We start from the raw sequence: 27,751 nt of genomic DNA, 5'->3' as shown, positions 1-27,751 counted from the left end.
TTCTTGAAGGTTCTGCCTAAGAAGTTCCTTTAAAGGACCATCAATCAGGGGATGAAGCATTCTGGATCCTCATAGGTTGTGACTTCCTCATTAATGTTTGTCTGTCTGTGAGGTTCATTTATCACTTTTCTCATTACTTGTTATTTCTTTTATAGTGAGTAGATCACAACCAAATAACTTCATGACCCAAATGCTTCCACACTCCAAATACTCTCGCACTACTGACTGACAGCTGTAGCAGGACTCAGAAACGCAGGGTACCCTGTGAATACAGAGTCCAGCTCCCCTTTGTTATAAATATCTGTATAATGATAATATAGCAAACCTAGACTTTGCTGTATTGATTCAAAGTCAGGATGCAGTTTTACACATTTTGTTCATGTTCAGGTAGACTTGAAGGACTGGGCAGGCGTGTCACAAAACATAGTTCCTTTTTTCTCCATTGCATGATGATACACGACACTGTCAGACACTTCACTGACTTCAGCACAGTATTTTATCTAGATTATGAATTATTTTCCAGACTTTACAAACCTTTATTGTGATGGTTAAGATAAAAAGAGCAGAAAGAATGATGACGTAGTTGTGGTTTTGCAGTGATGTTCATCTTGTGTCTTTGATGCTTATTTGCATTATCTTCAGAAGGATGTTTTAGTCTAAGTGGGGAAAAAAAAACACCAAACCCACATCTTAAAAGTGTGTAGGGAAGGGAAATATGTGCATAATATAAGAGCATTACTTGTAAACAAACCAAAACTATTTATTGGAAGGTCATGAAGTAACAGTGTCAAGTATCTGACACTGCACAGTGGTACTGCAACTCAATGGGATATCACACAAAGAGTATCAGTGCAAAATTAAAATGGAATTCTACTGTCTTGAAGGCCATTCCTCTTCAATTTGCTTACAAAATTTCTCCTGTGCCCTGTTAGTCCCTCTAAGCTGTGTCACTCTTGCTATTTCCAAGATAAGCCCCTATTTAAACTGAGAGTCCATGCGTCTTGGACTGCATGAAATTTCCTGTGAAAATCTGCCCAAACATTGCTGCTATGCACTACAAGGCATTTCTGATCCAGTCATTCAGATAGTTTTAACCTGTTGTCTTCTTTTACTTCTCCCTAAGTCATGATTTCCATGGCTAGTTTGTTCCTTGCATAAAAAATGGCCTTTGAATAAGATAAATTATTTTTAAATTTGTTTTTTATTTTGACATTTTGGGCTGGAATTTTTAGCACTATATCCAGGTGTTTTAAGGGGGGATCTTCAGCACAAAAGGCAGTAATAGATGAAATACAATTCTACCAAGCAGAAAATATGGTTTAATCACAAATTGAAAACGAGCCCCTTGACACTCTCCCACTCAAAGTAGGCTGCCATTGGGGCAGTATGGGGGTGCTGAGGGGAGGAAGACAAGATTTGAATTAAGGGGCTTTTTGCTGTAAATTAATAGCACTTAATGGACCTTTTCAATTCCTAAACTGGAGTCCTTAGATTACAAAAATGTTTCATCTTCCCATTTACTTCTTACTGAATTTGACTGTTTACTTTTTAGTGAATATAGGTATGTGTGTATTTGTTGAAAGAGGCAAAATACTTACTTCTTCCAGAGTCAAGTTCTCTCTTTTTTCCTTTACTTTTCTGTATTTCTTTTTAAGGCACACTGCAGTTGTGATAGTGACAATAAGCATTACAACAAATACAGCTACGGTTGAAGAAACAGCTATTACAATATTTTCTTGAGCTGAGCCTTTCTTTTCACACTTTTCTCCCGTGTACCACCAGCCGTCACCTGCTGGACATCTAGAAAGCAAAAGAACAGACATATGTTATCACCTAAAGATTAAAGGCATGAAAAAGTCTACTTCAGAAAACATCTCTGCATCTCTGATGCAGTTTCTATATCCCAATGCATGATGAAGTTATCTTTAAATGGACTTCTATTCAAAGCTGTCTTGAGTGGCCCATTGTCCTTACACATTTGGATGTGCTTCTTTCAGCTTCCTGCTGTTTCACAGGTCATGCCTTCAAAGAGAGCCTTTGCCAAAAAACCCAAGTGCCTTCCTGATACTCTTGCCTGCTTAAAGCTTGACTGCAGCTGATCAGACAGCAGTTGAGGCAACACTTAGCTGCAGGGACTTCCCAGTTCAATGCCTGAGCTAGCCAAAGTTGTTCCCACCACATTCCCCTTTCCCTGCTCAGTGCTTCTCCACTGAGATGTGGTACATTCTGCTCAGACCTTCTCATTGCCACGAAGGGCTTATTTTCAAATTTAAAGAACTTTTATGAGCTGCCTCTGCTCTACCCCAAGAAGCAGGTAAAAAAAAGAAATTAACATCCTAGCAGTCATCTGGTTTAAGGACTGAAAACAACCTCCAGGCTTTAATTCCATCACCTTATCCAGCATCACAGTCAGCTCTGAAACATTTTATAGTGAGCACATAAGGGTCCAAATGATCTGACTGAAGAAAAAAATATATGTGCAGTACTACTGAGTCCACACCTGCCCCTATCTTTCTAACCTTGGTTATTCCTTAAGTACTGATTTTCTAGTTCCTGTCTAAGCCATTTATTCAGAACTACCCTCAGCCCTGGAAATTAGTCCATTTGCAGTACACTGCAAAGATACCGGCTGCTAGGGGGGCTTCAGGTGATTCACCTTGAACAGACTTCTGTATCACATTCCCACTCATTTCCCAGCAAAAAACTGGAGCGGATACCGACTGCTGGTCACACACTTCTGTAGGATGGAAAGTAGGTTGCAAAGGCACTAAAGCTTTGAATAGCCTAGAGATGTCATAAAATAAATGTTCTCTTTCCATAATTCTGAAATCAGGCATAACGGTGTATTTTTTTTTGTCTTTTTGGAACAGCTTCTTGACATTTACTCATATTTGTGACCTGCTTGTGATGAGTTGCACAAGAATTGTTTTTAAAAGGTTTCTAAATGGGGAGATACAATTCTTAATGAGCCAGCCTAGCTCTTGTGGCTCTTGGCCCTTAGAGGTTTGCCTCACAGCACTCCCCCAGTCTACTTGCCCCAGCACATCATCACATAAGGTCACTATCTTCAGGCTTAGAGTTTGTTTGAGAGCTGGAACAATGCTAATCAGGCAGGTGGGTTACATAAATGCATCCACAGAGAATTTAATAAAAGTTGATATTAATCTTCTTGCAGGGCAAACAATCTTTTAGCCCTCAGACTTCATTGCTGGTTTTAAAGGCAAGCAACTACACTTTGGTAACTTATGGTCATAATTTGCACTGTACAGTATTTCTGAATCAAATTCTAAAATAATGTCTATGCTGCTTCCTACCTGATAAGCATTAAAATTTTTTTCTGTTGATATGAAAGTTCTTTTCTTTCAACTGCATTTACTTAACTTCTACATTTTGCTATAGGGACTTCTAAGGACTTGGAATAATACATTACTGAAAATAATAAACACACAGGAATTACAGGAAGGTCAATTGGAGTACTTCAAAATGGTCAAATGCTGAGGTTAGGGGCTTTGTTGCCCAAATTAGTTGTAAGTTTAGTCTCATAGGAGCAGTCGGAAATACTTGCCTTAATCAGCTACAGTCTGTCTTCCATTAGGAAACAAAGATTTATTTTACTAGAAACTTTCATTACTCATCCTAGAATTGCATTTGGGAATGAATAAAGGCAGTTACCTGCACGCTGGTGCTCTATCTACCATGACACAGACACCATCATTCTCACAATGGTTATTTGGACAGAAAAACGGGCCATCTGGCTCTGGCTCTTCTGTGGTCATGGGCTTAGTGTTGATGCCTGGCTTGGTGATGGGAATAGGGCTGGAGTCAGGTTTGACAGTGGGTGAAACACTCGGCTCAGTTGACAGTAGATGTGATATATCTGCATGATAAACCCACAAGAAACAAGGTCTTTATTTCATGTTATTTTTCTTCTTATTCCAATGATAGTTTCTAATAATAAAGAGCAATGAGCCTGTCCCCAGGTATAACAGATAAACAGTCTTTTTTTACCCTTCAGGAGCATGATGTACTTTGGAAATGTCCTCTAGATTTTTTTCAGAAACAGATAATTTTGTTCAAATTACTCTATTCAAAATAATTTTCACAGGATTTGCATTGGTTTATACACCTTCACATGATATAAAGGAATTACACCGTTCATGTACTTATCCACAAATTTGTTGAAACATATGATTTGGCTTGAGATACAGGCATAATTCAAAAACTGCTCATGTGCAAAGTACATAATGTGTATTTATACCTACAGCACTAGTGACTTAGTGTATGACACTGTTTACTGCATTGTAAAGAATATCAGCTAAGTTAACATACCTTCCATTGTTAAAAGTATATAGACACCATCTTCTTTAATAAAGTTGCGGCTTCTAAGTCTCTCATGAGTTAAAAATGTCTCTGTTCCAAGTCCTGGACCTCTCCAGAATTCAGTTCCATTGGGAAAAGTTGCTAGGGATCCCACTTTATCTGGCCTATCCCAAAAATAATTTGATGAGGAAGCTGGAAAAAAAAAAAAGAAAAAAAAATAAAGATAAAAAGAATGTGAACGTGAGACCAGTCTGGATTAGTCTCTCAGTAGAAATCACAATTGCCTGAGATTCTGCACTGATAAGATACACAAGACAATGGGGATCTTCAGTGCTTAGGTTTAGCTTGATGCATTGAGAAAAGAACCTGTGGGAGAAGAGGATACTGGAGAGCTAGTTGACAACCTGCTGTATTTTATTTTTAGTTCTTTAAAGTGTAGTGGGTAAGAAGATAAGTAGCACATGAATCACCTGTAAAATGAGTTAATGCAGTGCTTCTCAAAAAAAGAGGATCCCTTGCAGTAGGTGTAGGGCACTTGAACAACGTGAACAATCACAGATCACTGATGCCTGCTCCATCAAACCCTGCTCTAAATCTCAAAGCTGAGCCTAATTGTCTGTGAAAGTATCTGTTAGAGGGGGAAGAAACTGCCTGCTCCAACACCTCTCTGGTCAGAGAAAGGGTACATGTTACAAGGCTTTTCTTGGGAATCTGAAACTATTTGCACTATATGAATAAAACAAGGGAGAAGCAGCAGGGTGCAAATAGACTGCACGTCCACAGAGTCAGGGAAGGAAAAGGACTAAGCACTATGGTCATAACAGCAGAAAGTACAGGGAAAATGTCAAACATTTATGGAGGACCTGGTGTGGTGCATCTTTCATTTACAGGGAGGATATTTAGTCTTTCTAGATTACCCTCTTTGTTTTCACGTAGAGTCAGTGCCATAGAAAAGTGAATGTAAAACGTACCATTTTTAAAATAATACTGTGGACTAGACGGTTTTTGTGCCTTCCTTCCTTCCTTCTATAATGTTACAGTCTGAAAGCCCAGGAAACCAATTCAGTGGTGGAGGTGGTTTCTCTTGGCAAAATCTCTCTCTCTCTAGAGATTCCTATCATTTCTCAGAGTTATATTTTACCTCAACTGCGTCCTTTCCAAGTTATTGTGGACAATCGCCCCTTATCTTCTCACACCTTGAACAAGCACAGATTATGTAATATGAATCAGTACTTTGTCCATCTGGACATTTGTGCTGACACCACTGTACCTTTAACAAGGAGGGCGGGGATTTGTTTAATAGCTGCACTTTTATCTGGTATGAACTTTGTGTATTGTTAATTCAGTATTTTTCTTTTCAAGCCTCCTGGAAAACTTCCCTTCTAATTAAAACAGATATGAATGCATCCTCACAGAGTATATGAAAGAAACTTTAGGAATAGATCATCCACCTGTTTCTTACGCAAATCACCTTTGAAATCCAGGGTCCCAGCTTAACTTGTTTGTAAGTTTAATTTTTTCTTGTCCGTGGATCAATTATATTGTTGCTGCAAACAAATGAAGCATTCCAGAAAAAGCTGCACTAATTTACACAAAGAGAAGATGTGACTTCTTGTCTTTTGGTTGTGTTTTACATGTATTGAGCGGCATGTCTGATTTTAACTAACCTGATAATCTCAGGGGGTCTGTTGTTATACTCCTTTGGTTTGACATCCGTTGACGAATATCAGGATGCTGGTCTAGCAGAATCATGGTACCTTGTTGCCATGCACAGGGCCATTGCAAATGATCATCATTTGCTCCAGAAATCAAGTACAAGTATATTCCTAAATTAAATGGGTTATCAGTGGTACCATTTACATACAAGCTGACCTGGAAAGCATATCCTTTACTAGAGTAAAAAGGTGGACTGTATATTTTTCCTGCTTCCCCTGCTGAACCAGTGTTGAGGAGATGTGTGAAATTTCTGATATGCCAGACATGGTGGGGACACTGAGTTTCTGATAAGTTGATGTCATCAATAGAGAGGCCTCCATTTGATAAGCCACTTCCTCTCACGCCTTGAAACACAACACGGAATTTACTTGTGACATTCAAAGAAACATGATGGAGCTGCCAGTAAGTCTCAGGTGAACCTGAAAAACAAGGGTAGAGATTTCTGAGTCAGCAGTACAGTTAAACACTGCACATGTCTATGGACCCTATACCAACGCTGTGTAAGAATTTCTCAGTTTTATTGGCACTGATGTGACGGAATATTTCTTCTGTAGATGTTACTTTTTCAGTGCAAGATCATATCTTCTCAATACAATTTTTTAACACATTTAATATGCATAATAGCATTTTAATTTGAGTGAAAACGTTGATGGGTCTTAAAACCACTCTTTCTTTTAAATGTTTCAAGAAAATTTCATTAAATTAGTCCAGATGTTGTAATAATGAAATGCACAAAAATGTCTGTCACCTGTACTATTAAAAAGAAAAAATTCAGAACAAGTTATATTCAAACAACTGAACAACAACATGTCTCAACAAAAAAAAAAACTTCAGAGGATTCTGGGAGCCTAGAACTACAATACTGGTTCATTCATTTGTTTTTGTATATTTAAATGGCTTGTTGGAAGCTTGCCTATACAGAAGCACTATTCACCCACTGAATGATTAATGGTACTAAGTTCGAATTAAAGGCAGTCAGTTTCAAAACCTACTTCATGTGATAAAACCCCACTGCAAGTCTGATGCTGCGTCCAAAAGTGCCTGCACTAGCAAATTCCACTTGACTTCAAGAGCAGTGTACACAAAAGCAAAGACCTCCGCACAGGGGCCTTGTGAGGCCAATGAAAGTAGAACACCCTTTGTTAAAAGTATGTGCAGCAAAACAGTTTCTTTTGCTGTCTGGTTTACGTTCATCTGCACAGAAGACAAGACTTCAGGGAATAAGCAGTGCCAGCGCCAGGTAGAGAACTCATGCGTCACTCTCCTAACAATCCTAAACACAACACAATGGATCTCAAATATGAGTCTTAATTTCTTGACGTTTTTCATTACCATTATGATTAGGAGGAAAAAAATAAACCCAGAAATAATAAGAAAAGCACCCCACTGTTTTCCATGAAATTGCCTTCTGCATAAACTAAAGGTTTTCTGAACTGCACACATTATATGCGAGACTGGGATTTCTGACTCATGTTCAATGAGCAGATCAGCTACTGTGCTGCATAGTGGCCCACCCCAACAGCCTTCCCTGCTCCTGATTGAAGGCATCCACAGCTGCCACAGACCACCAGAAAGGGTTCAGGGCTTGTCCCTCAGCCCCCCAAGGGTGGTGATTCAGTGCAAACCCATGAGCAGCTCAGCCAGGGTGTCAGATCATGGCTGGAGGGGGCTGTAGTGTCACTGTCTTTTCCAGGCTGTTGACTGAGTTGGTGAGGGTAACTTCTCACATGAGAGAAGTGAAACAGCTTGAAGGGAAAATGATCTTAACCAATTCCTGAAAGTTTTGCCAGAAACTGTCAAAATAAGGTGCCTGTTTGGACACACATATGAGATAGGAGACTTTAAAGGAAACCATGGACTTGAGAAAGCAGGAATGGGAGATGGGACCTAATATACATGAAAGAGTATTTGTGAGGAAGGATGAAGTGTGGCTTTAAAATAGGGTTTGAAAGAGTTTGGAGGGTTCATACTGATTTGAAACCTACATCTGCCTCAGTAGCCCTGACTTTATGGAATAAGCAGTGCCAATGCCAGGTACAGAACCCATCCTATTAAGGATGCTGATAGTAAGCACAGAGGGATGGTGGTGAAACCCTAAGGGTGAAGAAAAGAGTGGAAAAAGGAAAGAAAAACAGGAATCATCAGCAGCTGAGCCTAAAGGAACAAAAAGAGACTGAAGAGTGGACTTGATACCCACTTAGTAAAAGACCTTGCTCAAACTCTTATGTTACCAAAACACTGAACCAGGTGTAGCTGCAATGGAGACCAAGTAATAGTTAAATATTTGAGAAAGTAATTTAATCATAAGGCGACTTTGGCAATTCTAGCTTAAAGAGCTCTTTTCCATTAACTGACCTTAACTGCTCATTCTGTAGGCCATAGGCTCCTAAAGCCCCAAGAATTTAATTTTCTTCAAACTACAACTCAAATCATGATCTGCTGCCCATATATTCCAGTTAAGTAATGTCAAACCTTGTTTAAAAATAATTTAAATTTTATTTATCTTTCTTAAACTTGCATATTAAGTATTCCAGGGCACTTATGTTTTCCATTTCTTTATCATTACTTTCTTTTTAATTGCAATTTACTCTTAATACTCTCATTTCATCTGTTGCTACTGCAATTCTAGAACAGTTAAAATGACTGCTCATGGAATTCTATCTATTTTTGTGAGAAAGCTATATTGATAACGCAAGAGTTTGAAATTTGTGGTAATTTATTATATGATAGGGAAACAGCTGACTGAGGATCCATCAGGTATAATTTCACCAGCAAGAGATCAATTACATAGATAGAAAAAAAGCCAAAGAACAACACTAGGAAATGGGTGACTTTGCTACAATATTTTGCCCCAGTACTTTTAAAAATATTGAATATAGACTAAACAAAACAAAACAAAAAAAAGCAATTTTATTCCATACCTTTTATCTCTTCAATGAATCTCAAAGTGCCATTCGGATGGGCTGAAGTGTACTCCCTGACCAAGACGTGCAACCGGTCGCTTTCATGACCACTGTTATATAAATAGAATTGTAAGCACTGAAAGCCTCTTTTGGGATAAAAAAGTCGGCTCTCCAGGAGAGCTGTGCTTGCTTCTGCTCCAGCACTGGTGTTGAAATGCATGAAGTAGCCAGAATCTGCCAAAAAGTCAATGAGAAATGAATGGTAGAGTTGAGAGAAAACAAAATTTTCCTGGCTCACTGGTTTTCCTGACACCATATTATAAGAACACTAGAAGACATGATCAGGTCAGAGTTAGGTATATCCTGTGCTAATCCTTTGACTGAGGACTGTCACTTGTTCACATTCTCCAAAGGCAGAACCATTCTCCTTGCAACTTTTTTCCTCATGTGGCTGTCTCTAGCAATTTGTACTCAAAACCACGGGCTTTTACTCTTTACCCAGTGCTAGTAATTCATAGTTGACTCTCTGGAGGACTGGTTTAAGCTTCTGAACTCATGAAGCTTTCTGACAAGTTCAGATGCAACTAGATATATTGTCAATTAGTTCTTCATTTCAGCCCTGAAAATATCCATCATTTCAAAATCCTAATCCTTCCCAAGGACTTATTGAGCAATTATTCAGAAAAGCAGCAGTCTTTCTGGTGTGCCTGTACCATAGGTTAGAAGTCTATATAGTTCTCTTGTCAGGATGTGACACTAAGGCTAGAAAACAGATTAAAAGAGATAAGGGCATTCGATCTTCTCAAATAAGCAGAAAATCAAACATATCACATGATGTCCCTAAGTATGTAGATTTATGTTGCTTAGTTAAAAAATAAACTGTCATTTGTCAAAAAATTAACAGATAACAAGGTCAAGCTCAAAGTGAACTTGCATAACACTGCAGAAAATGCTTCCCAGAAAGATAAGAACTTTTTTTTCATACCTTTGCATTCTCCCATATTAGTGTGATCAGTATTTGGCCCAGCAGGAACCTGAGGCAAACGTTGCCAATCACTGTTATCGTCTGAACTTTGAATCATGCCACAAATATTTTCAAGTTCAAAACTGCACGTGTCCATGAAACTTAGTGAGGAGGCTATGACATTAAAAAAAAAAAAAGTCATGAATCTCTATTGAACAAACATTTTAATTCTGAAGATCCAAAGCCATGAGCAGAGAAAGACTAAATGCAAACACCAAATAATCAGTGGCTTCAAATACTATCAACATTCACATGTATTATGTTCAGGAACACAAAACTTTTGGTGATTAATACTGACATTAATAAGATATTTAATAAGCCATTATCATATCATATCTTTCATTTTAAAAGGAACACTAATACCAAGCCAATCCCTACACACTCATATTATAGTGAAAAGGTCCTGAGACTTCCCATTCATTCCTCTGCTTTCTTTGAGCCAGTCCACACTCGGCCACAGATTTTGATAAAAGGTCACTAAGGTATCAGCTGGAGTACTTATTTTGAAATACAGAAGAGCAGAAGTTATTTCACTGGAATAAGAAAACCTTGATTTTCAAAAAGCTGAATTGAAAGAAAACCCCAAACATCTGGCAAAGGTGCATTTGGGACCATTGGATTTCTCATGTCATACAAATTTTATGAAGTCTTTCATACAACAAGTGAAAAATTAAGCGAAGGAAGACTGTGCAGTTGAATATGAAGGGGAGAACATAATATGAAATGTTTTCTCTGCCTAAAGCAAACTCTGGATGGGTGAGGGAAGGCACAATCCAGGTTTATCCCTGTTCTTAATTTTGTTTCCCATTGTACCATGTCTGAGCTCTGTGTAACACCAGCCATGATTTGAAAAAAAATAGGTTAATAAAATGCTTTTTGAACTATACATAAAATATTGTGGCTTAAAGGTTGAAAAGGTTTCATTGCATCATAATGCAATGAGTGTCACAAAACTCAACCTCAATAACATGCCAAAAGCTTCACTTAAGCAGTAACTTAGGGAAGCACTTAGATATGAACTCCTGCCAAATCAGTTTTACTGCTGAGATATTTTGTGCTGTCCTCATAGAAAGCTAACAACCCTCTAGAGGATGCAAGGTTATCAGAGGTGTTGTATGATTAATATTTTTTAAGATACAATATTGGTACAATGTTGCAAAAACCAAGAAAAGTATTCACAGCAAATGTTATACTGACTGATAAAGAAGGTAAGGAAAAATGGAGGATTATTACATGAAAGAGCTCTTTGAAATCAAAATACAAAACAAAACATGAAATCGATTTGCCCAAACAGGAAAGAAGCAGCCTAACAACCTTAATTAGAAAGTGCTGGCTGAAGTGGTGACCTGAATGACAGGAAGAGAGAAAAGCAAAACCCAATAGTTTACGATGTCTCTCTTAGATTCATTCCTGAAATAGGGGAAGTGGGCACTGCTTGAGGCAGGTTTCGAATTCCATGTGCACCAAAGCCACATACTTTCTTGGGATGTAGTGAAAGACTGGACTTTGAAGAAAATACATGGGGGATGAGTGCTGAGTCCTAACTTCCCGTGTGTGAGGGAAACCTCATGGTCAGTTCTGTTAAGTAGTATGCTAGAAGTGGAAAGCAGACTAAAATCTACTGTTATCATTTGGCCTGAAAGACAGTTTTGAAGTAGAGATAAAAACAGCACTGAACTATCAGTCAGGATTTGTTATGATGAGAGTTGGGTTTTGTTTTTTTTTTTTTAATTTAAGAACAATTTTTTCCATTTTTAATGCAATTTCCTAATCAAACAGGCTTATAGCAGAAATTCAGCTTAAACTTTCCTTTAAATTGTGTTCAGCAACCAAAAGAGTCTTTTGATTCTTCTGGGAGGATATCTAGTACCCAAACCATGTTTGACCTTCTCAGTCTTCCCTCTAACCTGGAAGGATCAGTCCAGCAGCTGGGTGGGCAAGGGCTGGGACCCAGGAAGGACCTGTCCTCTGTCACAGGGGTCACTTAGGCAAATGGTGGGTGATCTGACAAACACTTGTGTCTCTGCAAACATTGTGAACACTGTATGAAGCCAAGGGACAGACACTGTATTAACACTGTATGAAGCAGGGAGATCCTGATTGCACTAAAGGTGGTGGTAGTTTTGTCACTGATTTCAACGCTCCTGGGAGTTATTTCACTTGGGGAATGTGTCTGTGGGTTAAGAAGAAAGTTAAAATGTCATCAAGTATTTCTGTAATTCATGGGAATGATGGAAACCATATAAGATTAATGGAGAGGAAGAAGGACCCCATTGGAAAATGCATAAGATTAATGGAGAGGAAGAAAGACCCCATCCACTGCTAAAGACATCCTTAGCTGTAAGCACTTTTATAATGCCTAATTGACTGTGTGCCAAGTGCTAGAAGCTAAGGCTTCATGTGTGTTCAGCTTAGACTTACAGAAATAGAAATATTTTCATCAGAATTGTATGCTCAAAATAATACACTATTTTAATAAAACAGTTTGATAATTGTTTAGGGTATCTGTATAATGAGGCTTAAAACATAATTGTAAGCCAGTACTCACTACTTGGGATACTGAGGCAGTGAGGTGAAAGTTTTCATCTGAGTGCTAGGGCACGCCTGATGCAGTAACAATTACAGAATTGTATTCCAGTTTGGTAGTTGAATTACATTTATTCTCCTGTCTCTTACTTTCATTCAACTTTCTAAAATAAATCCCACCTGATAAAAATAACTTTTTTGATCCCTCTTGTAAGAGACCAGGTTTGAAACTAAACAAAAAAAAAATTAAAAAGCTTGAATTTTCCTAATAACAGCATCTGTACCCTCTTTGTATGAACACACACTCTGTCTCACAGATTCCATGAAAGTGGAGTAGGTACGATAGCCTAAGATACTAATTTCTGTGCAGTGTCTGAGCAACGGCTGTGGAATAATACAGGGGAAAAAATGAAAGCATAGATTTGTAGAAGCATACATTTTAAACAGCCACCCAAGGGATGAACAAAAATCAGCTGCTGAGTGAAGCTGGTTTTCAACTAAAGGTCAGATAAAATTGCACAGAAAACTCTGCTACTCAGCAATGTTTCTGCAGGAGGGCTCTTATTTCTAGCTGTAGCATTATTTCTGGTGTTTTTAACAAAATTCACTTCTCCAGATATGTTAGCATCCCTTTCACTTGTGTCTGGATGAGTGCAAGCATGTATGTATCATTCTCATTTCTTTCAAACACCAGAAGCATAAAATATAAAATAGGTGGAGAAACTTACAGCAATTGTACAGCCGGTTCAGTTTCTGGAGATCATAATCACTGAAATCCATTCGCTGCCCTATAACATCGATGAAGTCTGGTATGTTAGTGATGATGGTGGATTCAGTTCCATTCCTGAATGCAGTTTTGCTGTAGTGCATCACAGAATTATAGTCGTAGGGAACATTCAGGAAGTCCGATGTTTTATCATCATATTTATTGAAATTGTGTTCTCTACCTAAACGGTAAAAATAAAAGGAAAGGTTGTTTGTTGCCCAAGAGAATCAAGTTTTGCTGTAAAAAGAATCCATCAGATCCTCAAATATTTTTCTGTAGTCATTTACTTGTACTTATTTTGTAAAATAGTTTTATTTCCAGTTTAGAGTTATTTACTCTCCTCTTTCAGCCACCAAAGCATAACATGATGATTAACCAAATTTTTTCGTTACCAGAAAACTTTTTCCTGTGAAACTGCTTGTGATCTTTGATGCGCTTGTGATACACAAAAGTGGAAATAGTGTTTCAGTACTCAAATTACTGCAATTTGCAACTGAAATGCCTCCCTGTTTCTAATCTGTATTCTCCATTGTTTAATTGCTAGTCATTTTAGGTCACAATAAACAAGTTAGAGCTGTCATTGCATAAGCTTCCAGATGTTTTCTGGAGTATGAGCAAAAAAATCATTGCTAACTACCCAATGGAGGGTAAAGATTTAAATTAGTCAAAATACAGTAACTATATTCTAGTTAGTGTAAAAAAGCTGCAGCAGTTTCAAATGGCTAACAACAGTGCAACTTATCACTAAAGAGTCAGCAAAATATAATGGAAATTAAATAACAGAGTCTAAGTAATTTTCAGCAATATATACTTGCATATGCACCTGACTATTGATCACAACTAAATAAGAATGCATTAGATTTAATCATTATCTACTTTTTCAGTCTTCTGTGTGTACCTGTATTAGGAAAGCATCAAGTTTGTCTATATAACTTTGATTTTGAACTGCCTGAAAGTCACAGAGGACAATGACAAACTAGAGAGGCAGAGACAGAACAGAGTCCTGAGGAATTCTGTGCTACCTCTCTCAGGCTTGGGTCAAATATGCCAACACCTACATCCACAAGCTGCATTGCTAAGGTAACTGTTAGTTGCAACGCAGACATTGAAAGGGGTCTCTGCTGCTTGCTCACCCTCTCTGCACAGTCTGCTGTCTCAGGTCTGCTGCCCACACCAGATGTAGCAACTGGGCAGAAGGAGAACAACCACTGTTTTCACTGGAGATTTTCTACTGGTTTTGGTCCCACTGGGTCTTTCAGAGTGGGTGGGGTTTTTTTGGTTATTTTTATTTTGTTAAGGGCTCCCAGAGTAACAGTGCTTTTAAAGTAGTCATTTAAACAAATTAAATTATTCTCTCCTCCTGCACTTCTCCACAACATGTAGCATAACAGGACTCAGATCTCTAGTTAGGGCTTTGGGAACTGCCATGGCAGAAGAAATAACCACAGTAACAACAAATGAGGATTTCTGTCCCAAATACATGTCCCTTGATATTTAATTTTTTGATCTACTGGTTTTGAAAAGTAAATCCAGGTAAGAGGATAGCATGACCACACAAGGGTGGCTGGAGGGGATGTTCCACAGCTAAACCCCCTAGCATCAGGGTGTGAAAGGAAAAGCAAGGGAGTGACTGACCAGACAGAATCCTGTCCCAGACGATGGTCACATAGTCATCCCGGTCAGATCGTGATTGCTCATGCCAGAATCCCAGGGCGTGCAGGAACTCATGTTGGATTGTCCCAATCCTGTCACAGCTGGTTCCGATGGAGAGTTGCTGCAATCCCACTTGGTTGTTTCCCACGTAGGACCAGCAGCTAGCATTGAAATAAAATGAGAGAGAGCTCTGTGAGATACATTCCATCCCCATGCCAAGCAAAGTCCAGAACCAGTCTGTGTAACAGGTATTTTTTTAACCTGAGCATTGAAGTCACATTTTGCTACAGTGAGCACTTTTTCATTGATCTGTTCCTTACCATATCCTTTCTTCTTACATTTAGCTCTGTTTTGATGAACAAGCAGTTACCTGGATCTGGCTCTGCTGTTTCTACTGCGTTTTATTTAGCAGAAAAACGTTGAGCTATTTGTGACAGAAGAAAACTGTTGAGGATTTGGTTGGTACTCTGGAACATCAAAGGTTATGGGCACATGATTTAGAGTAATTAAGTTACTGCAAATTAACAATTTGCAGCTGGACCACAGTACACAACTATGAGCACCGTTTGAACCTGTCCCTATCCTAACAGGAACTAGGTTCACAGACATTCTTGCCTCTGCCATTGCAGCCACTTCTCTCTGTGCTGTTTTGGCCTTTAAGTTTGCACAGGGCTGTGGCTGTCAGGCAAGGTGGGCTTCTGCATGACTGCATTTGCCTTCTGACAGGTTGGTGGATTTGACAGCGTTTTTCGGAAGCTCTTTTTTTTCTGGCTCTCTGTGAGCTGCTGTGCTAGAGCACTTGCTGCTGATACACACTCACAAGGAACAGCAAAACCACAGCTGTACTGGAAGTTCTTATTAAATGATAAAAAAATTTGGTGTGTTATCTGCACAAGCCAATAAAATGGCACCCCATGTCCACAAAGTAGCAAGCACAGAGAGCTACATTTAAATTGATATTTTATGCAGCAAATAAATCAATACTTGCCCAATGAAGTATATAAAATTAATCGGGCACAAAATATGTCATAGGATTTGCAGTCCTATTGCCTCAGAAATTTTAAAATATAAGCACACTGTGCACTTTTGAACTCTGTAATTTATTAGTGCCACATGTTCCCCAGTGTTTCTTTTTCCACAGAGCAACACAGGCCTTGGCTATTGATTACTCATTAAAATCACAACGTGAGACCTGGGAAGGAGCACATGTAGCATCCATAATTTCAAGGACTTCGCCTGAACAAGGCCTCATAGTGATTATGCAGCTTTTTCTTGTGTTATGCAGAACTATAAGAAATCCATCACAGGTCTGGGTCTACCTTATATCAAAGCCACCTCTGGCTTTACAGCTGCCGCACAGTGCACAGCAGCCTACAGGCATATCCAGGACACCTGGCAAAACTAACATCCAAACAAGGGTGGATGAAGCTTCCCTTTGCCTTCAGACTGCCAAATGCCTACAACACCATCATTCTACAGCCACAGAGCGAGTAAATACATGGTCTGCATCACCCTGCACTGAGAATAAAACTTAGGCAAGTGGCACAAGGCACTCCAGATCAATGGGCACCTGAACCCCTTGTTAGCAGCGTCTTCAGGAGGGGAGAAAAAGTGGAGGAAAGTCCCAGCTTCCCCGGGTGTGTGAGAGCTCTATCACCTCTGACTCAATGCCATCTGCACTGCTATCAGAGGCAAGGGGCACAGAGAACTACCTTCTCTGACTAATTCCACCATCCCTCTTTCTGGAAGATGGGCTGTAAGTAGCCACATGCCATCAGTAGCAATGGTGCCACTCATTTCAGACACGCTATTACGCTAATGCCCTGCTACTGATTTCCTTCCTGAAGTATCACAGATCACCAGTATCAGCTCACAAACACTTCAACTTACCAGCAGCAAGCGGGCTAGCCAAGGATCTGTCTCAACCCACTTCTGCATGGATTCCCTTTGCTGTGTGCCACAGTGGCAAAGAGCTGAAGTGGCCTCCCAGAAGTGCTCCATGAAAACCTAATTTTCCATGTGGAAATAGTAGAGATGACATCGATCCTCCCTGATCATCACTTGACACTTGAGTCTATCACACCATGCCAGTTTTCCTGCTGAATGAATCCTTCTCTTCATGAGAAGAGTAAGGAGAAATGGCACATCCACTGCAGGTTCCCAGATTGTTCTGTGAGCTTTGCAGGCACTTGCCACATTTGATGCTCCTGTAATTCTGTAATTCACAAGCATCCCCCGTGTATTTTGCTCAGCACATTGGCTGGAGTCAAGAAAACATCTTTAAATAAATCCTTAGTCTAACCCCTGCTGCAAATGCATAGACCTGGGTAAAGCGTGAAGTGGAGGGCTGTGTGCTAGAAAACCCTACACATACCTCTACTCAGTTTTATAACTATATACCTATTAACAGTAGAGGTAGTAGCCAAGGCGTGGGGAATGGTAGGATGAAGAATGTGTACACGGAGAGGGCTTTTTGTACTGAGTGTTGTTACACTGTGTACGTACATCAGAGACTACAAACGTATTTTTACATAGGGCAGTCGACCCAACAAAGTGGCAGCTGGCTTCTTTTGTGGTTGACTTAGTTTGAATTCAAAAGGGTAATTCAGATGAGGACTTTATGACCTACTACAAATCCTTTTGATACAAAGTTCCCCCACATTCCTCTGTTTTATAGATGCAAGCCAAGATCAGAAAGGCAGGGATGATTTATCAACTTTTTCTTGGTGTGGTAAAACTTTATGTTGCCAGGAACCTTGTGTGCCTGTCTGCACTGTACCTCTGGACTGAGGTCTTTAGTCAGCAGTTAGAAGAGTCCTAGCTGATTAAAAAAAACCAAAAAACATTAGGAACAGCAGAGGGGAAATGGTTTGGTTTACCCAGCTTACACCTTGTTCCACTAGATCCAAAGTTAGGAATGGAGTGAAATGAAAGGCAGTTCATGCAGGGTCAGTCTTGATTTCTTTGTACAGCCCAAAGTGACTCACTGAAACTGAATGGTTGTTTTCAGGAGACTGCACCATTTAGTTCCAACCTTTTAAAAAGTTCTGCTGCAGATGTGTCAGCTGAGGTGATAGAAACATTTCAGGGCAAGCAGCACACTAGGCAGTGAGGGCAAGAAATGCTATACAACTAGGATGATTCGTCATCTTCATCACCATGACTCATCTATTTTTAACAGACGTATAAATGAAATATTGCGCAGAGGCCTCCTACGTGCCATAGGTTAAATATTGTGGTTCTTTTTCAGGTACAATTATTAGCAAATTCAATGCATACTTTATGGGAACAAGGAATAGAAAAATCAGCTACATGAGTTTTCCATTTAGCTCAGAAAGCCGGAGTCATTAGCAGAGACTCCTCGAGTCTCCACTTACACATCTTTGAGAGCTGAGTTTCAATGTCATATGTACAGCATGAATAGAAAAAATATAAAGAGCCAGAGACTGAAGAAATTTTGAGACAATTATCTGCTACAAATATCTCAGAACAAGCCAAAGGGAAAGAGAAACATTTTTATTGTCAGAAAATCTTTTCCCATTTATGAACGCATTCTCATATCAGGAAATGATTTTCTGAAAGTAAATTTCCTCACCAGGCTATCAAGCTCTCCCTGTTCACCTTTTCTAAAGGAGAAATGGTTCAGCATAGAGGGGAGAATATATTTATTCTTGTTGCACTGTTTTGACAGAAATTGTCTTAGAAGGGAAGAAGCTGGGCCAATTTTGACTTCTTTACTGGAGTCTTGTCTTGCAAAATTTAAGGTGAAATAGCATAACTGTTCATCAAAGGAGGTAAATAAAGTGAAACATCAGTAAAATATGTCAGTGTGGTACAGCATTTAAAAATATTGCTCCTATATCTATCTGAATGCTGATGTGACATTGTTCAAACGCAATTCCATTGTTATATTCAAAAAAAATCGTTGCCCCAGAGTTAGAACTATCCTATTTCTTCTGGGATTTTTTTTCCCTAAATACTAAGGTATACTAAGAATAACCATTTGAAAGTGATACTCCATATATCCAGAGATCAGTCAAGATCATAACTGCCTTGTTTCTGATATATTTTACCATGTCCAGAAAATTACCTCTTAAAGGACTTAATTTCCTCTTGTATTTAAAAATAAGTATCAGTAAGTAATTGTTCATTACTGCTAAGGTAATACCTGCACTGGAAACTACTACAATTTCCAGTTTAAAAAAGACTGGGAAAATGAACACAACAAAAATACAAAATTATAATCATATGTGTGAGTTTTAGAGTGAATACTGGCCATGAAAATAGTCTGAAGGCAAACAGAATTAAAGTTATTTTGAATTACTCCTCTTACCCACTTCCTTTGAACACAGATATGTAATTCTTCTCCCCCTCCCAAGGTTTAAAGTCAATACAGGTTTTCAGTCGATACTGTTCAAATGCCTTGAGGATGAGTCCCTTAGCATTCATTTCTGCAAAGCAAACAGTGTTCTTGTCAATACTGAAACAACAGATTTGTGTTATTATCTGTACAGGGCAAGTCCTAAGGGTGGGTCTTGCTCCAGCTATTTTTGATCAAAATAAGCAGGTTTTTTGCTGGATAAAGACCCGAGTAGGGACCCAAAAAACCATAAATTAGATTGTTGTGACGCTATATCTTCCTCTTGTTTTGCTCCCATGTAATTTTTCTTAGGTACTCATGTCTAAAGTATGACATGATGAGTATACAAAATATGAGGTCTTAATTCTGTAAATTCTTTCATTTACTTTTTTTGAGATTTACGTAAGCAAGCATTAAATAAATAGGAAATGAAGACATCAGATTTTACCTAGTGCGGAAGGCAGGCTACAGATCTCTCACAGAATTTCTCCAGGATTTGAACTGCTCACATTATATCTGGCTTATCTCCTCTAAGAAACTTGTATAGTTTCAATCCAGTTTAGATCTGAATTTAAACTGGGGATAACCCCACCCTATGTAATCTCCCTTTGTGGTATCAGTAAGAACTTCAGCTTCCCATTCACCTCCCACCTCTGCCATCCAGAGCCACTGGCAGGTGGAGTGAAAGGAATGGAGACAGACTATGATGTGTCCCTGGTCCACATTAGGGGACTCAGCAATGTGCCATTGCACACTGTCTGTCAGAATGCCATTTTGCCTTCAGTGCTGTAGACGCTGTAAAGGGCTTCAAAGAGATCTTCCGTGCCCTCTTTTTACTTCTGCTTAGTAGAGTTTCATGTCTCAGACACAAGCTTTCAAAACCAAATTAATCTGCTGGGCCATAGCAATGGCAGAATAAGAATAATTCAAGAAAGGAGGTGAGAGCCAGCACCAATACCAAGATTATATAGCCCATCTGTGCACACTCAGCCCCATTCCTGCTCTGGGAAATGCCTGCTCTAGTCTTAAAAGAGGAAAGGATGCCACAGAAGCTTTATCAACCTGTATTTAACATTTCAATCAACACAACATACAGACATTGTCAAGGGCAAATACTGTACCTAGGCTGTCCTCAAGGACGTAGGGAATAACATGGGGCCACCGATAGTTGTCACCAATGATGGAGTTTCGTTCCTGCATCCAAGAAAGAAGAGATGTATGCAGTCCTCAGAAAAAAGTGATTTAGCATCGGGGACTACAACAGTGCTAAAGCAAATCTACAGGTCCATAGTAAAGCATAAAGGAAAACAACAAACTCAAAAAAACTCAGAGGTCTCAGGTTACAGTTTGAAATTCCTTCCCTCCCTTCTACCAGTGTCTCCAACTTCCACACCTTTTTCTCCATAGAAATTACCTGAGCTTTTGATGCATGTGCATAGGAGCTTCAGCTCATATGGGAAGCATTAAGATCTAAAGTATTGAAAACTGAACAAGTATTAATAATTTTTTAATTTTTCATAATGCAAGAGTTTGTTTCTGTGTCTTTAGCAAGTGCTGTCTTTGCTTCCACTGACATGCTCAGGCCAAAGCATATCTCCCAAAAGGGAGAGTAAAACACTGTTGCCCTTCAGAGTACAAGACACTTTTGGGGTTTCCTACTAGCCATTTTTGAGATATAAATGCAATTATTTTTTTTTAATTGATGAGACAAGGATGCTGGTTGGAAGCTTTAAAGTGTGGTATTACAGATCTAATTTTTCCATTGGTTTTAGTCAATCTATATGATGGATGTTTTGCAGCACTGCTCAGTAAATTTAATTGGCTGAAAATAAATACTGTACAGATAAAAGAATATTTTTCTAACATAAATCTGCCTCAATGATGATCAGTGCTGCTGAATCTCTTAAAAGCTCAGATATAAAAAACGCAGTAAAGGAAACAAGAAGCTAATAATATTGATCTAATGGCTGAACAGATTTCTGCTGGATAATGTTTCTGCAAATGCTCCTGACTCCTTCGTTGTCTATGACATTTTGTAGAATTCCACCCCCAACCATCATCAGTTTATTGTTACATAAACAACATTTATTGTTATTAGGAGTAGGATAAATCTATCATTTCCATGCCAGCAATACTTTACATTATGTAAGTCAATGACACATTCCTGGTTTTATATTTTATATTTGAACTCACCACATGAAGTTTGATGTCTCCCTCAAAAAGATCTAGTTCTAAAGCTAAAGAGAAGAGGATATAAACATTTGGTTATTGTATTGATCTGTGACTAACATAATGAAAATTACCAAAAAGAATTAAAAGAGAAATTGAATTTTGATAAACCTTCATTGATGTCGAAGATGTCTTGTTCAATTCCTCCATCTACGTCTACTTCTGAAAAATAAAAAGACAAGTGAGGTAGGACATTAGCCCTTGCTGTTACCTTTATGAAGTGTGAAAATTAATGCAATAACAATAACAGTAATTATAAATCCGTGTCTGTCCTAGCGATGTTTACGAGCAGCTGGTTTCATTGACTGCCTCCCGTGCATACAAATAGATCTCTGAACAGAACTCACCAGTTGTCTCTGGAGCAGGCTGAAAGGGGGAAGAAAAAAGATATTATTAGAAAGGCACATGATGAAACGCAGTTCGCATTACTCTCTCAACAATATTAGAGATGCAATTCAAGTTCAACTGACAGCACTTAGCACATGACTTTGTATTGGATTGACTGGACCCACTGCCTCCTCATTTGACTGGAAAACTTCATTTGCTCATGTGTCAGCTTTGTGCACTCCCCACCTCAGGCTGCCCAACAAGTAAGTTTCCCATTACTGCTTCTGTGAGGTTTTCTCTCACAACTCAGGTAGTATTGAATGGTCCTTCACAAATGAGAAAAAAAAAAAGAGCCTATTACTATGGAATCAAGTATTGTTACTAGTCAGTAGCTGTGAAGAACCTATGGAACTTATGCTTAACTTTCCATTGTAAAGCTGAAGATGGGAGAACAGAATTAGTGGTCTGTAATCACACAGCAAGACTTTGAAGGACTGGGTACACAGCTCAGGTCACTGCAGCCCCAGTTCAGTGCCCTATCTGGACTCCACTTACCTATGCAATAACAACTCACAAACTCTTTCAGCAACATGTAAAATCCACAGACCATAACGAGATATAATGTCATTTAATGAGATACACATAGAACACTTTCTTTGCTATAGCATGCCTATAGAATGTAATCTTCATTCTTTTACGGGACTAGACACTTCATTTTGGACTGCTTTGAACATATTTGACATAATATTACACAACTATTTATCACACAGTGAGTAAAATCATGAACAGCCTTTCTAAGTGTCCTAGTTAGAACAGCTGGGACCAGTTCATCACTGTATGGGTATTCTACAGCCTTCCATGCCATTTCCCAGAAACTGTTATCAATAGACCATTTACACCATCTGCCCATAGAGCCTGACTCTTCAGGCTATAAACTGGGTGTTAAGAGGCCTGCGAGATAGGAGGATGCTCCTGTCCTCACACCCATTGTGGAACTCCCTGCCCTGAGGGAGGTACTGGGCATTCCTGCCTGAACTGGAGAATATATAATCTTGGGGTCTTGGGACTTTTTAACCACTCGTGGGATCCAGAGGAAGACTGCAGACCACCACTCTCAACCACACTGCAACCACCACCCTCGACCGGACTGCAATCACCACTCTTGACCAGACTGCAAAAGCACTCTCACCAACAGGTTTTCCCCTCTCCTTTTTGGACTCAGGGGACCCAAAGAACACCACTCTGTTCATGCCCCAGGGTGCTGGGTTATACATTTGGATTTTGTGGGTTAAAACCAATTGTTTGTCTGTATAATCATACTTACTGTATATTTTATTAAATTGTTATTCTGACTTACAATCTCTCTTTTGAGTTGGGTTCATTTCCCCTGTTGGTTTACCTTTAAACCAGCACACTAAGCAATCACTACTGGGTGTTTCGTATTTCTATATTTGAAAAGAAGTTCACAAATTGAAGGTTAAAAAAGCATCTTTATCTTTATACATGCAGTTTTGCAGATAGGACTTATTTTTCCAGTGTGATAAGCATCTGTAACCTTCATTAGAAGCAATGAGCAATACAAGCTCAGAGTGCTGAAAAATGGCAAAAGTCAAGTCCACGCAGTTCCCAGGAATATTAATTGTGGTAATTTCTACCATCTGTATGATGTATAAGATAACAGTATGGTCAGAATATTCAAGCAAGATTCAAATGCACTTGTTCTTCTACCCCTGACTTTTGACACATAATGATGGGAACAATTTTGAGGGAAACAATTGTGAGCCTTAAAACTGATGGCATTCATACAAAAAGTTTAACCAAACACAGAAAAAAACCCTACCTTCCATAAAATTTCAAGATTCAGAAAGAGAGCTGTGAAATTGTCAGAATGCCCTATTTTAGCTTTGTAATGAAAGATTAATTTTTAATCTCAAATTACTGTCTTGTAAAAACTTCAGAATATGGCAGAAAAAAATATTGTAAATACAAAAGTCTGAAATCCCATTTTATGATTTTGATTCACCTGAACTAAAATTAACTCAAACTGTTCCTTCACAGTTTTCATCTTATTTTAAAAATCTGTTCTCATGGCCTTAGAGGGGAAAACCTTTTTTTGCCAAAATGAAGAAGAGGCTATAGTTTATAGGTTTAAGAGAGATAATTCCTCCTGGTATCAGCTGGCACAATCAAAACCTTAATATCTAACTGTAATAGGTTAAGGTAAAGTACAGGTAAAGTTTTTAATTCAAATTCTTAGTTTTTTTAATCGAAACTACCACCCACATATATTCTTGCTCAGTCTAAAGGCAGGATTTTGACCTTGAAGTGTTGGTTACAGAAAACTTGGAGTAGAATCTTTTTCCTGGCTGAATTTCTCCTGAAACAGCCCTGTTTCTGCAGTCTGCATTTTTCAGTGGTTTTAAAATTTGGTAGATTTTAAGATAGTTGACTCTTAAAAACCCAGTATCATTGTGGAAAAGTGATCAAGTCCATTGAAAAACTGGTTCCAGAGTTCTGCAGATGAAAATGCTGAAGGATTGATTTTGATCTCACATTTCAGAGTTAACTGCAATCATTCAGGTTTACACTGATATATGAGAAATAACAATAGAGACTTCAGAAAAAAAAAAAAAGCATATAACTGTATACAGATATAGTTTAATAACCCCAGATGTCTTTTTCGGAGAAATCATCCATATATTTGAGATGTCAATCAGAAACCCCCTACATTTTGAACTTTTATTGCACATTTATCTTATCATTACATTTCGTTATCACTGTATAAGATAATTTGTTATCACTGTGTGACAATATCCACATACTCAAGTTTTAAAATGAAAGTGCAGCTTGTAAAACAAGCTGAAAGTACATGGGCAGAGTATGTAATACACATTTTGAATTGTAACCATTAACAGGGTTCTACAGTATCAATAACTATAAACTACAACGCACCCATATTTACTAATAAGAAAGTACAACTGTGCCAAAGGTACAAACTGGCTAACTCCTGCAAAAGTTCCTCTAGCAGCAGCAAACTGAAACCAATGTAGCTAAGTACAGTGGTACTTTGGTGCATAAATCAAAAAGTGAGTCCATGACTGAACAATGCCAAATTCAGCAACTCAGCGAAATCCAGGCTGGTCCTCAGTGTCTGAGAACTGCCACTGAATGTTTTACACTGAAGGAATCCCTTCCATCACCTTTTTTCACTTCATTCCCAACAAAACTAGGTCTTTAGTCCTGTGAATCTCAATACCAAAACAGTCCGTTTCAAAAGGAGTATCTCTGCATACAAGTATTATTTGTTTCGGTGGCAATGACTTCGGTCTCAATGCCAGCCTGACAAACTATATGATGCAGTCTGTGGAAGTACTGTAAATGCACAACAGATTCAAAGCTCACAGTCACATACAGAGGAAGGTTGTGCTAGCTGAAGTGTACCAAACAGGAATATAGTTTATTCACACACACAAATTTCTGATCAATTTTAATATCAGTCCCTAACTTTGGACATGGACAACGTGGTTTATGTGAATTAAGATACAGTAATGGTTGGTCAAACCCTGGCTTGTAAGCATATTTACCTGCAAGTAATTCAACTGCATCTTGGACAGGTGAGAAACATCTCACCTATTGAAGTCACGTAAAAGTTAGGTAAGCAGACTCACTCAGCAATCAGTGGAGAAACAAATGAGTAATCCTTATGTCCCTAGAGTACCTATGGCATCACCATGATGCCCTGGCATCTCCATAAGTTGATCCACTTCGCTTTGCTTGGAAATCTATTCAAGTACGTGATGAACCATCTGATGAAAACTTCCCTGTCTTACCATAAACCTCAGATGGAATATACTCAACCACTTTGGATGAGAAACCCTAACTTAGCACTGTTTTCTTCAGGTTATATAATTTTAGTATTGGCATCCAGAAACATGAAATAAGCTCTTCCTGGCCATAGGACATATGGAAATTTAATAATTAGCCCTAGCGATCAGAAACCCCTCTCACAAAAGACCTGGTTATTAGGAATCAGTTTGATGTCAGATAACTTGTAGATGTTAGTAGCATCCTGCATCACCTACTATGGGCTTTAACACAGCCTGCAGTGGAATCTAAATGAGGCTGAGATTTGAGTTTCCAAAAGGTTGGGGAAGAGGAACAGGTAATGGAAATAGAAGTATGAGATTGGGGTAGTAGGGGATACAGGAGGACTATGGGAAAGTTAGGAGTGTGAGGTTGAGCTCTTGACTTAGGGAGATATATGTGTTAGTGGAGAGGAAGAAGACAAGGCTGCCACAGTGAGATACAGGAGATGGATTCACAGAAACAAATAGTTAAGTTGCATAACTCAGGTAATGTTATTGCACTTAGATCATGTCACAGAAAGTAGTGCCCTACACTGTAGATTACACTGACACTACGAACAGCTGGAACAAACTTTTAACAACCTATTGGCTTTTGTTCTCCAAATTATATTGTGCATCACCAAAAATTCCTGACCTCTACAACAAAGCATCCCAACATGAACAAAATGCTATATTTCACTACAAAAGACAGATAATACAAAAATCTCAGCTGTTACTTTTTGACCTTAAATATTTCAGTTGGATTGGAGGAACGGGAAGCAGTCATTTCCAAGTATATCCAGTGGCTAAAAAGGTATCACTTTCAATATCAAATATATTGTGTTAGAGAAAAAAAAAATCCATTTAAACATGGAGTAGTGAAACACATTTCAATACTTATTTTATTTCTAACCCCAGACTTGTTATTCTGGTAATAACAATGTCCACTTTGAATACTAGTGGACATCTTGCTTAGATGGGGAACACAAGATAAGCTCTTTCTATGTATAGCCAGGTCTATGAAAAAGAGCAACACTTTCCCCCAGGAAAAAGAAATCTTCTCTCTCTCTAATGCAGATGATAACAGAATTCTTATATTGCAAAATCAACATACTTAATAGTTTTCTTCTCAAACTCATCTTAAGCTACATTACTTACTCAATCATATAAAGAATATATATTCTTTGTTTTCTTACCAGACTCCAGACCATCTGAAGAAGAAGCCAAGTTAGAAGCACAGACACAGAAAACAAGTTCATGTTCTCTAGTCAGCAGCTGCATGGACAGAATTTTAGATCAACTTGGTATTTAAGGCAGTAAGTACCATAAATCAAAACCTTTGTCCTCCAAACAACGATTAACTTTACTACCTTTCTCTTGTCAAGTAAGTGAAGTCCAGCTTAACTATATTACTGCTGAGAGAAAAAGGATTGGACACAACCTGAAATACAGGATGAAATGGAAACAAGAAAATGGAAATACAGAGGAAATGGGCACATTTTAGGAAACACAGGAAATTCCATTTAAATCTAAGAACTTTTAAGAAATAATTTGTTTTTTATTCCAGGGGGTTTTAAGCACTGGAACAAGTTGCCCAGAGAAGTTGTGGAGTCTCCATCCTTGAGACAGTCTAAACCCAATCAAACACAGATCTGAGCAATGCACGTGACCCTGCAGGGGTGCTGCAGGGGAATTGGACTAGGCAATCTCCAGAGGTGCCTTCCCACCTCAGTCATCCTGTGATTCAATGAATAAACCTGACACTAAAACCTTTCAAACAACAGAAAGCTAGCAAGACTCTTGGCAAGTAAGCCATTAATACATAAACAACTATGCATTTTTTTGAAAGTGAAAATGAGAAATTTGTCTACATATAAAAAAAATCTGTCAGAAACATAATTTCAGTATCCTGCTTTTGGAAAATGCAATTCTATTTCTACTGTTGATAGATGTGAGACACTGTATTTGTCACTACCTCAAATAATGGTATCCTTCTGGATCATTTAAAGATTCCATACAAATTAATATTTAAAATGTCATTACCACTGTACTATCACCACTCACCACTGTCTGTGACTCATG

At 38.6% G+C, this 27,751-nt stretch overlaps 1 protein-coding gene across 1 annotated transcript; it reads right to left on the bottom strand.

Moving 5' to 3' along the window:
* Nucleotides 1–478: 478 nt before the first annotated feature.
* MEP1B (meprin A subunit beta) lies at nt 479–27,000 on the bottom strand. The gene is made up of 15 exons (XM_051769938.1): nt 26,866–27,000; nt 21,845–21,863; nt 21,609–21,659; nt 21,462–21,505; nt 20,390–20,462; nt 19,242–19,359; nt 14,891–15,069; nt 13,218–13,436; nt 9,925–10,077; nt 8,958–9,173; nt 5,988–6,455; nt 4,330–4,512; nt 3,673–3,877; nt 1,599–1,800; nt 479–656 (listed from the first exon to the last, which is right to left on the bottom strand). Exons 1-15 carry the CDS (start codon nt 26,926–26,928, stop codon nt 639–641), a joined length of 2,211 nt encoding a protein of 736 aa, XP_051625898.1. The 5' UTR covers nt 26,929–27,000; the 3' UTR covers nt 479–638.
* Nucleotides 27,001–27,751: the final 751 nt, after the last annotated feature.

The sequence above is a fragment of the Manacus candei genome, unplaced genomic scaffold (genome assembly GCF_025592945.1).
Source record: "Manacus candei isolate 608988 ecotype Guabito, Panama unplaced genomic scaffold, ASM2559294v1 h1tg000008l, whole genome shotgun sequence".
In the NCBI taxonomy this organism is placed as follows: Eukaryota; Metazoa; Chordata; class Aves; order Passeriformes; family Pipridae; genus Manacus; species Manacus candei.
Note: the sequence above shows the minus strand (reverse complement) of the source record. Positions and strands in the feature narration are given on the sequence as shown.